Source organism: Heptranchias perlo, chromosome 1 (assembly GCF_035084215.1).
Source record: "Heptranchias perlo isolate sHepPer1 chromosome 1, sHepPer1.hap1, whole genome shotgun sequence".
Classification (NCBI taxonomy): domain Eukaryota; kingdom Metazoa; phylum Chordata; class Chondrichthyes; order Hexanchiformes; family Hexanchidae; genus Heptranchias; species Heptranchias perlo.
The window spans coordinates 85998944-86011446 of NC_090325.1; the positions used below are offsets into that span (position 1 = coordinate 85998944).

Here is a 12503-nt window from a genome sequence, read left to right on the forward strand (position 1 = left end):
GTGAGGTCATCCACTTTGGATCAAAAAAGGATAGAACAGGGTACTTTCTAAATGGTAAAAAGTCAAAAACAGTGGATGTCCAAAGGGACTTCGGGGTTCAGGTACATAGATCATTGAAGTGTCATGAACAGGTGCAGAAAATAATCAAGAAGGCTAATGGAATGCTGGCCTTTATATCTAGAGGACTGGAGTACAAGGGGGCAGAAGTTATGCTGCAGCTGTACAAAACCCTGGTTAGACCGCACCTGGAGCACTGTGAGCAGTTCTGGGCACCGCACCTTCGGAAGGACATCTTGGCCTTGGAGGGAGTGCAGCGTAGAATGATACCCGGACTTCAAGGGTTAAGTTACGAGGAGAGATTACACAAATTGGGGTTGTATTCTCTGTAGTTTCGAAGGTTAAGGGGTGATCTGATCGAAGTTTATAAGATATTAAGGGGAACAGATAGGGTGGATAGAGAGAAACTGGTTGGGGATTTTCAGAGTTGGGGGCACAGTCTAAAAAGTAGAGCCAGACCTTTCAGGAGCGAGATTAGAAAACATTTCTACACAGAAAGGGTGGTAGAACTTTGGAACTCTCTTCCGCAAATGGCAATTGATGCTAGCTCAATTGCTAAATTTAAATCCGAGATAGATAGCTTTTTGGCAACCAAAGGTATTAAGGGATATGGGCTAAAGGCAGGTATATGGAGCTAGATCAAAGATCAGCCATGATCTTATCAAATGGCGGAGCAGGCACGAGGGGCTGAATGGCCTACTCCTGTTCCTATGTTAATGATTTGGACTTGAATGTAGGGGACATGATTGGCAAATTTGAAAACGACACAAAAACTGGCCGTGTAGTTGATAGTGAAGAGGATAGTTGTAGACTCCAAGAAGATATCAATGGGTTGGTGGAGTGGGTGGAAAAGTGGCAAATGGAGTTCAACTTGGAGAAGTGTGAGGTAATGCACTTAGGGAGGGCAAACAGTAAAAGGGAATGCGCAGTAAGCGGGAAATAATTGAGAGGGGTCGAGGAAGTGAGAGACCTTGCAGTGCACGTGCACAGGTCCCTGAAGGTGGCAGTACAGGTAGATAAGGTTGTGAAGAAGGCATACGGAATGCTCTCCGTTATTAGCCGAGGTATAGAATACAAAAGCAGGGATGTAATGATGGAACTGTATAAAACGCTGGTAAGGCCACAGCTGGAAATTGTGCGCAGTTCCGGTCACCACATTACAGGAAGGACGTAATTGCTCTGGAGAGAGTGCACAGAAGATTTACAAGAATGTTGCCAGGGCTTGAAAATTGCAGTTACGAGGAGAGATTGGATAGGCTGGGGTTGTTTTCCTTGGAGCAGAGGAGGCTGAGGGGAGACTTGATTGAGGTGTAAATTATGAGGGGCCACTTGATTGAGGTGTAAATTATGAGGGGCCTAGATAGAGTAGACAGGAAGTATCTGTTTCTTCTAACAGAGAGTTCAAGAACTAGAGGACATAGATTTAAGCTGATTGGCGGAAGGATTAGATTTTTTACCCAGAGGGTGGTGGGTGTATGGAATTCGCTGCCCGAATTGGTAGAGGCAAGGACCCTCAACTCTTTAAAAGTACCTGGACCTGCACCTAAAGTGCTGTAAGCTGCAGGGCTACAGACCGGGTGCTGGAAGGTGGGATTAGAATGGGCACCTGGTTGTTCTTGGAGCCAGCGCGGACACGATGGGCCGAATAGCCCCTCCTGTGCTGTATCTTTTCTATGGTTCCGTGGTTCTCCTGGAGTTCCATTCTCTGCCACTGATACAGCAGTTCGAAGTAAGAAAACTGAAAATTTGTAGCCTCAGTAGGTGCGTTTATGGAAACTTAGGTGATTACAGGTATTTCGGTTGAAAAGTTGCTTAAATCAATATTTACATCCCTCCACCTAGCTTATCTGCATAGCTTAATACCATCATATAGAGAGTTCAATAAGAACTTATTAGATGAACAAAATATTCACAGGAAGAATATTAGACTAAAACATACCTGTCTGAATCTGGTCCATTCTTGGTTATGATCAACTTAATTTTGCCCAGGCCGCCTACAGGAGCCCGGTCAGAGCCTGTGGTGAACTGCAGAAACTGCCTCTTCTGTTCTTCTGGGAGACTGTGAGTTATGCCCCAGAAATCTCTACAACGGTGTTCAGGAGGGAAGGAGATCAGAGAAAAAAAACATTTTGATTAAACTGAAATCAGGTGAGTTTAATCAAATTTCTGTGCTGTCCAAGCTCTGGGGTATTGTGTGCGCTAATTGCCAGGATTCGTTTTGCTCATGCCGCTTTCTATATTACTTCTGTGCTCACTGTGAGCTGGAATTATATGGGGGAAAATTATGTTTAAAAAATGGATTGCATCTTTTACAAGTCCAAGTTTTGAAATATTAAAATGCTGATTCTATCTTACTCAGTGATTTTAACATTGAAATGAACCATTTAAAAAGAAAAACAAGTAAAGTAAAATGTTGCTGGTTCACTTTGATTCAAACTAAAAAAGTGAATAATTCAAAAACTGATGAATTCTCCAGGGAGCACATTACATGGTCTCCCTGCCGTTTTAGTAATGCAAGACAAATTAATCTGCCTCCTGGGAGTCTGTTGAGGTGGTTACCACAGCATCAGATTACTTATGACTGTGAGCACCATCTTTCCTTTTAAAACGGTCCTACTGAACGCGGTTGAGAATGCAACGAACCCCAGGGTTTAGACCTAGTCTAAAAAAGCATTACGGTTCCATGTTATGTCAAGTATGTGTAAAGATTACATGAGACTCATATTTGACATCAGCGAAGAGCACTCATTTCCATTAAACATTAGCCTGCTGTATTTCTTCTAAGGATGGGGTTAAAAGGCAATGTAGAAGGAGTCTTCGATGTTGGATATGGGAGATGTAAAGATTGTGCTAATATTGGCATGAGGAATCAAAGACAAAATAAATACCTTACTATCCTAGAATCCTTTGTGAATCCTCCATCATACTCTGTGGCCTCTTCAAGTGCATGAAAATCCAGATTCTAGAAAGTAATGAAATTGTAGATTATGAGCAGCAACCAAACTGCCATGTAAATTTGCTGCAGGAAATAAAACAATTTGTACCCCTAATAAAGAAGAATGTCTGAGCGTGCTTTACAAGGAAGAAAGGACACTGAACAGGAGATCAAAATGATTAAGCGAAGGGGAGAAACCAAAAAGATAGAATTTTGATAGGCCTTTGAAGGTTGGGAGAGAGGCTGCAAGGGAATGTGATCTTGAGAAAGTTCCACTGAGCATGCTGAGTGACCAGTTTCTGACAGTAGAAGGAAAATGAGCAGTAATCTGAAGTTGGAAAGCAGAGGGTGAGGGCTCGGACATAAGGCTGGAGAAGATTGCTGAGATAAGTGAAATGAAGGGGTGGAAGAGTTTGTAAACAGGGACAAGGACCTTAGAATATGTTGGCCAGTGCAGCTTGGCAACAATTAGGTAATGGGACAAAAGCAAAATACTGCAGATGCTGGAAACACTTAGCAGGTCAGGCAGCATCTGTGGAGAGAGATGATGTGGAGATGCCGGTGATGGACTGGGGTTGACAAATGTAAGGAATCTTACAACACCAGGTTATAGTCCAACTGTTTCATTTGAAAATCACAAGCTTTCGGAGGCTTTCTCCTTCGTCAGGTGAGTGTGGGAATCGGATTCCATGGAAGGTTGCCGCATTTATAGTCAGAGAACAATACCTGGTGATGACGGACGGACGGACGAAAGGAAGAGAAAGACAGAGAATGACCCGTTGTATTAAAAACAGATAACTTTTTTTCGCTGGTGGGGTTACATGTAGTGTGACATGAACCCAAGATCCCGGTTGAGGCCGTCCTCATGGATGCGTCCACGACACCACACAACCCTGCCACGGCAACCTCTGCAAGACATGCCAGATCATCAACACAGATACCACCATCACACGAGAGGACACCACCCACCAGGTACATGGTTCATACTCCTGTGACTCGGCCAATGTTGTCTACCTCATACGTTGCAGGAAAGGATGCCCCGGAGCATGGTACATTGGCGAGACCATGCAGACACTGCGACAACGGATGAACGGACACCGCGTAACAATCGAGAGACAGGAGGGTTCCCTCCCAGTCGGAAAAAACACTTCAGCAGTCAAGGACATTCAGCCACCGATCTTCGGGTAAGCGTTCTCCAAGGCGGCCTTCGAGACACACGACAACGCAAAATCGTCGAGCAGAAATCGATAGCCAAGTTCCACACCCATGAGGACGGCCTCAACCGGGATCTTGGGTTCATGTCACGCTACACGTAACCCCACCAGCGAAAAAAAGTTCTGTTTTTAACACAACGGGTCATTCTCTGTCTTTCTCTTCCTTTCAGATGTTTCTCTCTCTCTCTGTCTGTCTGTCTTTTGTTCTGGCCGTTTGTGTATTCGGTGGTCCTGTAGGTAACATCTCTCTGTCTGAACACTGATTGCCTTGACAACGGGCAGTTGGAAAGATTATCTGTAATCACCAGGTATTGTTCTCTGACTATAAATGCGGCAACCTTCCATGGAATCAGATTCCCACACTCACCTGACGAAGGAGAAAGCCTCCGAAAGCTTGTGATTTTCAAATGAAACAGTTGGACTATAACCTGGTGTTGTAAGATTCCTTACATTTGTGGAGAGAGAAACAGAGTTAATGTTTCAGGTCGATGAACTTCTTCCAGTTCTGATGAAAGGCAAGAGATTTAACAGTTTTTAAGCAAGAAAGAACAAAGGGAAAGGTCTGTGATAGGATGGAGGGCAGAAGTGATAAAATGACAAAAGGGATGATGGTGCAAGGCAAAAGAGGGTGGTAATGGGACAAGAAACAAAATATTGGTCCAGAGGAGGTGTGAATGGTTACAGTAGAACCATTACCAGCACCTGCGGTCCGAGAAAATGGCAGCAGTGGTTATGATCCAAAGTTGTTGTACTCAGTGTTGAGGCCGGAAGGTTGTGAAGTGCCTAGTAGAAAGATGAGGTGCTGTTCCTCAAGCTTGCACTTGCTTATAAACCGTTAAATCTCTTAATTTCTTCCAGTTCTGATGAAAGATCATCTAACTGAAATGTTAACTGTTTCTCTCTCCACAGATGCTGCCTGACCCAGTGAGGTAATGGGTGTCTTGGCACTTTGAGAGAGGGGCATGGGTTGCAGAGTTCCAGTTCAACTGATGGATGATTGGTAATTATGACATGACTGCCATTTAAGCCTTTTTTAATGCAAGCACTATGTTAGTACCAATACTACTGCAATGCAATCTCACTTCTACATTAAATAATCAGTTTTTAAGGAGTTGTGGATGGCAGCAATCAGCAAATTTGATACAATAAAAATAAATGTCCTCTAGCACAGCTCACTAAGTCAAAGGATGTGCTTTTTTTTAAAAAATAAAGGTCCTCTGAAACAGTAACTGAAGATTTGCATATTTAAATAACTTAATTCAAAAAGCTGCCAATTAGACACATAGTTGAACAAATCACACAGTATGCTTGTATTTGAAATGAGTTGTTTGGTTTTCCCTCAAGTAAACTGCTCAGGAACCAAACACCCTCATCACAGCTACTATAGTACTCCCTGCCCCCAACTAACTTGGGTATCAGAAATTGTCCATTACTGGATATATTCAGCCAAGATGAGAACTTCCTATCTTAGCGAAGGACAAATAAAGAGATGGATCTGGGCTCATTTATATTGAGCTGCTCAAATTGGAATAAGTTTGTATCTTAGACTCTCACTTAGTCTTTTCTCTTACTAGGATTATAGTACCATAGCGCTATACCACGAATATCAACAGAAGGATAATAGCAAAATAAAATGTCCTCCCATTAATGTATAATGTAAGTTTTGGTGAATCTGGATTTGAAACTATTTAAAACACTACTTACCCTGCTGCCACAGATTAGCTGTTCAATTTCTTCTGGTCTGAAAAGGTATTTTAAGGGAGACTCGTTTGTGACCATGTGGAAACCTCGATTGAATGCTCGGAATTGTTTTTCCATTGACTGGTTCAAAATGTAGTTGGTATATAGTTGAACAAATTCCTGAATCAGAAGAGACATATTAGAAGCCTAAATGGGACAGTTAACTTAAAAATGCTTAAAATAGGATAACTTTAGCATCTAATACAACACTTCTTGCCATTACAAAATCATTTGTCATAGTAAAATAAAATATTATTTGCACACTACATAAATATTTTAACACATTTCTAGGCTTACAGGAAGAAATCAATCCCATTCCATTCTATATTTAGATAAAGTATAGCAAGCCTTTGCAATAATTACTCTTACTAGCAACATAATCCAACAAGAGCTGCATTCTTGCAGGTGCCATCTTTTGGAGAAGACTCTAAACCCAGGCTCTGTCCACCTGTTCAGGTGGATGTAAAAGATCCAGTGGCACTTTTTTTGAAGAACAGCAGGGAGCTCTCCCAGTGTGCTGACCAACATTCATTCCTCAACCAATATCACTTAAAAAAAATTCTAGTCATTCATCTCACTGTTGCTTGTGTACAAATTAACTGTTGTGTTTGCCTACAAAAGCAATGACTACACTTAAAAAATAATTCATTGAAGCATTTTGGGATGCTTTTGGGTCATTTTTTTCCTTACTATACTTGTTATATTGCTAGATTGTTTGGAACACAAAGTCTCACACAGTAGCAAGTGAAGATTTGGACAGCTAATACCAAAGAGGAAATCTAGGCTACATCTCTCCTGCACTATTTAAAAAAAAACTCAGTAATGTGGCAGCACAATGAAACAGCAGGTTAGTTCTGTAAACAAATAGACTGAACTACAAGCAGTTAAGATAAAAAATGACTTTCAGATTTCCAATATGCTGTCAGGGTAGTACTAAGCCAAACAAACACAGATCCTTCAGCACACAAAAGGCAGGAAGAATCAACCCCGGTATCTCTTAAAAAATTAAGTTAAGGATAGCTCGAGTTGTTCTCACATAGGCCTGAAAATAGTTTGTAAAACTTCTCAGCCAGGTAATATAAATGACATATAACTGAAGGGTGAGGGAAGGTTGATGTTGATAAATGATTTGTACAATTTATAAAACCTGTTAAAAATGTCAAAGAAAAAATAACTAAAGTAAATGGCAAAGTAAAAGGGCCTTCTTTTAAACTGGGTCCTTTTATTTTGACACAAAGACAATACCAAGCATATTGGAAGTAAACACTTCTCAACAACGTTCAACTGTCTATAAAGCCCAATCTGTCGAACACTACAAAATTTCTCCAGTATGTAATAAGGCTCCAACAGTTCCTTAGCACTTCCAGACAGAATACAAGGAAAAAAAAAAGCTGTTGTCTGATAGGCGGTCACTCTCTCATCTACAGCATTCCCACACCGTCGCAACTTCCTAGTTACCGATACCACTGGGGTCAATACTCCTCTAAACTGTAAGAGAGCATCCCTCTGAATTCTGGGAAAACCCAAAAGGTTATAAGAGGTCTCACAGAAAAGGCTGAGACAAAGGACATGCACATACACAAAATGTAGCATGAAGCCACAATATGATAATGTCAAAATGAAGAACTTAAGTGGCTAATTGATGGATCACGCTTTCCATAAACAACTGTGAAATAAATAGAGGATTTTAATACATTAGTGTTAGAAGTTGGCTTTCTAGTCCCAATTTAGATGCTGGGAAAGCTAGAGGATGTAGCATGTGAACAAAAGCCCTCATCTTCATCAGGATATTCATAATCTGACTAACTTCTGACATATGTCTGCACATTGGAAAAGATGCACGTGATAGAATACATTAACTTGGCTGGTCATTAATATCTGTTCTAAGCGGGATTTGTTTTGTGAAAATAAAAGATACAAAAAGATTGGATTTGGTACCCCTAAATCAGAACATATCAGGATAGACGGTTACAAAGGGTTTTAGAGAGGGCAGGTGGCATTCAGGGAAAATCAAACAGACAGTGTCACAACGTCGATCTACCAGAAGGAGAAAGTCATAAATTTTCCCTCATATCAAGGGGGAGAGCCTGTATATTCAAAGCTGTTAATTTACCAGTGATATGTTGAACACTTTACTAAGGCATATGGGAATCTTGAAACATTAAACATAACTTTGTTACACTGTAATTAAGAGAATCCACTATTCAGCTACTTCTGAGATACTGTGATACACTTAAGTTACATTTGTGCCTGTAATGGTTTGAACTCGTTCAGTTAATAACATCTATCCAAGTACCTAGTGCAATTCTCAATGATTAACCTTGTAACTGTATTAGTTTTATTAACTTGGATGATGTGAATAAAGTAGTATTAGTTAATGCATCTCTGACTTCATCTTCGATGACTGAGGCAAGAAGTTAACTCATTCCACTCCAGGTTGTACTGTAATTCCACGGTCAATGGGTTGATACATAGCTATTAAGATAATTCGAACTTGGTATGCAAAATGGTTCAGAGATGAGCTAAAATTAGGCCTCTTAGAAATCTTAGACGTGCGTGGTGGAAATCCAGCCCAGTTACTATGTTTCTTTTCCTCCCAAAGACGTATACAAAGATTGATCTGGCATTTGCAATGTATATTGGAAATTAGGATGATATATTCCTTACATGCTCGATGTAATTTAGCATCTACCGAAAAATCTTCCTCTCCGACTTCTTCTAAGCCCCAAATATACTGTCCCTACATTTTGAAATCAAAACTAAATCATATAGCTTCCCACTAACTCATTATTTCCTCAACACTGGAACTCCTTACTTCCCTCAACCTTTCCCTCATTCTACAATTTTAATGCCTGATAAGTCCAAGCTTGGCGTCATATAATTACAACTTCTCGATTTACTTAGTCTTCTCCTGTCATCCTTGTGGGTGCCTGCAACATGGGTCTTGGTCCTTCACCATGGCTTCCCAAATGAAAAGTCATAAAAGGAGCTTTCTTCCTGTGTTTTTGTGCTTAGTTGCAGTTTCAAATAAAATCACCAACTCTGAACTAGAGTTTTCAAAAATAAGAGCAACATAGCCAGATTATATTTAAATGTATAGCAATCTCAACATTAATTAGAAGGGGGAAAAAATTTCACTTGTCGCATTCTGTTCCATACCAATGAATAACTGCAGTCTACATACAGATAATAAGTTAATACACATTAATCCTCTTAACATTTTTAATTCAATTAAATCCTTTGCAAAAAGTCACAACATGTCAGGCAGGGCTCTGAATTTACAACGATGTACATTAAAATTCAATCCTGCATTCTCAATAATTGATCTATATTCAGAATCCAACAATTTTACTCCAGAAGTAAAATTTCTTTGCAGCTATTTCACCAAGATGGGAGGAATCACATAACATATTGAATGAGTAACGTGCTATCTCCTGTCCTAGCTACATTGAGTAAAAGGTAGAAATCAAATTATTCAAACAAACAAGAAGAACAGTGGGTTTCACGCTCCGGAAATGAGTATATTATTTCTTGCTGCCCTGTGTCTCCCTGCACTGTACACTCTTTCCTAGTCAACCTATATCCACAGCTCTTCCAATACCTCTAGATCAGGCTGTGAGGTAATGTGCAAGAATATCCTGGGATAAATTACTCATTAACAGTCTGTCTCACCACTTCCTGACAGAGAAAATAAAAAAATGTTACAGGAAACCACAGGAATTGATCCTCTTCCCATCATTCCAAGACATATTGCTGGAATGTAGCATTGCATCAACTTAATTCTGTCCATTTTAAATTATAGGCCTACTTGCTAAATGTAGGTAAGGTCAATGTAATGCTAACCTTTTTATTTTGATTTGTTACTGGAATCTCATCACCGTTTTCTTTTAGATTGTGGATAATTGGCACCCCAAACAGGTCGCTATACGATACTTGAAAGGTGATCATCATGTCTTCTTCTACATTCCCTTCATATTCCAGAACTTCTTTCAAACTTCGATACAGTATCTGCAAAGAATTGGTTTCATATAGATTAAGCAGCATGCCCAAATAGTCAATATGTACAACATTTCAAAGATTGACCATCAAATGCAAAAACAACTTGCATTGATATAGCGCCTTTAACGCAGTAAAAAGTCCCAAGGCGCTTCACAGAAGTGATCAAACAAAGTTTGACGTCGGGCCACATAGAGAGCTATTAGGCCAGGTGACCAAAAGGTCAAAAGAGGTAGTTTTAAGGAGGGTCTTAAAGGAGGAGAGAGAGAGGTAGAAAGGCGGAGAGGTTGAGGGAGGGAATTCCAGAGCTTAGGGCCTGGACAGCTGAAGGCACGACCACCAATGGTGGAGTGAAGAAAATCGGGGACATGCAAGAGGCCAGAATTGGAAGAGCGCAAAGATCTTGGTGGGTTGTAGGGCTGGAGGAGGTTACAGAGATAGGGAGGGGCAAGGCCATTGAAGGATCTGAAAACAAGAATAAGAATTTTAAAAATCGAACCGTTGCTGGACCGGGAGCCCATGTAGGTCAGCGAGCACAGGGGTGATGGATGAACGGGATTTGGTACGGGCAGCAGATTTTTGGATGAGCTCAAGTTTACGGAAGGCGCAAGGTAGGAAGTTGGCCAGGAGAGCATTGGAATAGTAGAGTCTAGAGGTAACTAAGGCATGGCTGAGGGTGTTAGCAGATGAGCTGAGGCAGGGGCGGAGATGGGCGATGTTACAGAGGTGGAAGTAGGCAGTCTTGGTGATGGGGAGGATATGGGGTTGGAAGCTCATTTCAGGGTCAAATAGGATGCCAAAGTTGCGAAAAGTCTGGTTCAGCCTCAGACAGTGGCCAGGGAGAGGGACGGAGTCGGTGGCTAGGGGATGGAGTTTGTGGCAGGGACCGAAGACAATGGCTTCAGTTTTCCCAATATGTAACTGGAGGAAATTTCTTCTCATCCAATGCTGGATGTCGAACAAGCAGCATGACAAATCAGAGGCAGTGGTGGGGGTGAGAGAGGTGCTGGGTGTCATCAGCGTGGAATCGGATGCTGTGTTTTCGGATGATATCGCCAAGGGAAGCATGTAGATGATAAATAGGAGGGGACCAAGGATAGATCCTTGGGGGACTCCAGAGGTGATTCTCTGACTACAACTGGATAGATAGGAATGGAACCAGGCGAGCGCAGTCCAACCTGCTAGATGATGGAGGAGGATGGTGTGGTCAACTGTGCCAAAGCCTGCAGATAGGTTGAGAAGGATGGAGGAGGGATAGTTTACCACGGTCACAGTCACAAAGGATGTCATTTGTAACTTTGATAAGGGCTGTTTCAGTGCTATGGTAGGGCCGGAAACCTGTCAGGGATTCAAACGTGGAGTTGCGGGAAAGATGGGCATGAATTTGGGAAGCAACAACACGTTCAAGGACTTGAGAGGAAAGGGAGGTTGGAGATGGAGATGGAGTTTACAAGGACAGAGGGTTCAAGGGTTTTTTTTTTTTTTGAGGAGGGGCGGGGAGGGTTGATGATAGCAGATTTGATGGGGAGGCACTAAGTGTTGCCTAACTCCATCCAGAGTCTCATAAATGGTAACAATTGATGATAGTAAATTGTTTCATTGCAACACCACTTCTGAAATTTAATTCCATTCTCTACTGAATAGGTGTGCTTATTTTTTTTCTAATTACCAAACATGAGAGATCATATGTATGTTTTATCTGCATTTTAAAAGGTTAATTACATCCAGCTTAACCTATAAAGCTTCTTCAATTTGTAAATACAGGTATTCTAAAACAAAATCTTTCTGTACAAGTTTTTTCTCCACCTCCTTTCTCTACCCTCCTTCCGAAGTTGCTGACCTTTTGTTGGGGCAGGGTGGACTGTTGACATTGGCTGCCTATTAGGTCACGGGGGAGGGGAATCATCATTATTATAGCCAAGCGTGATCCTGGCCTCACCTATAATTCCAGATCGTGATCAGGAGCAGGAACCCTGGCCTGTTTTCCTCTTCCTAACCCAAAACCACTGAAGCAAACTGCAGTGCCTCAATCCAACTAATTGTAAACAATTTTACAACACCAAGTTATAGTCCAGCAATTTTATTTTAAGTTCACCTGAGGAAGGAGGAAGCCTCCGAAAGCTTGTGAATTTAAAATAAAATTGCTGGACTATAACTTGGTGTTGTAAAATTGTTTACAATTGTCAACCCCAATCAATCCAACTAACTCAGCAAAGACCAGGCACTGAATCAAAGACCTTCATGATCTGCATGGTTCAGCTACTCACCGAGTCACTGGAAGAAATGTGGTATTCCTAATATTGTTCAGCAGTTCAAATGCTGCACATAATACATTTCACAACAAAACTGTACTGAAAATTTCCATGGTTGACGGGTTCTTTAAATGATAAAACCACATTTTGGTAGTTTACAAACACAGAAATTGACTGGAGATAGTCATTTTTTTTCTCCTATATTTTAGTTATACAGGGTCCCAGTGCTAGAATACAACTTCTGTATAAACTGAATACTGTACATACGATTAGTACTGGGCTCGAAATTACAACTACAGAATCAGCAGC

The 12503-nt window shown here is 41.2% G+C and overlaps 1 protein-coding gene across 1 annotated transcript in view; it reads right to left on the bottom strand.

The window, feature by feature from the left end:
- Positions 1–12503, bottom strand: part of LOC137323973 (ubiquitin-protein ligase E3A-like) — a 52269-nt gene that overhangs the window by 13070 nt on the left and 26696 nt on the right. Inside the window, exons 6-9 of the mRNA XM_067988138.1 lie at positions 9790–9954; positions 5911–6066; positions 2946–3019; positions 1997–2140 (exon numbers count right to left, since the gene is read on the bottom strand). Of these exons, the coding sequence (XP_067844239.1) occupies positions 1997–2140; positions 2946–3019; positions 5911–6066; positions 9790–9954 (539 nt within the window). The remainder of the gene's footprint in view (positions 1–1996; positions 2141–2945; positions 3020–5910; positions 6067–9789; positions 9955–12503) is intronic.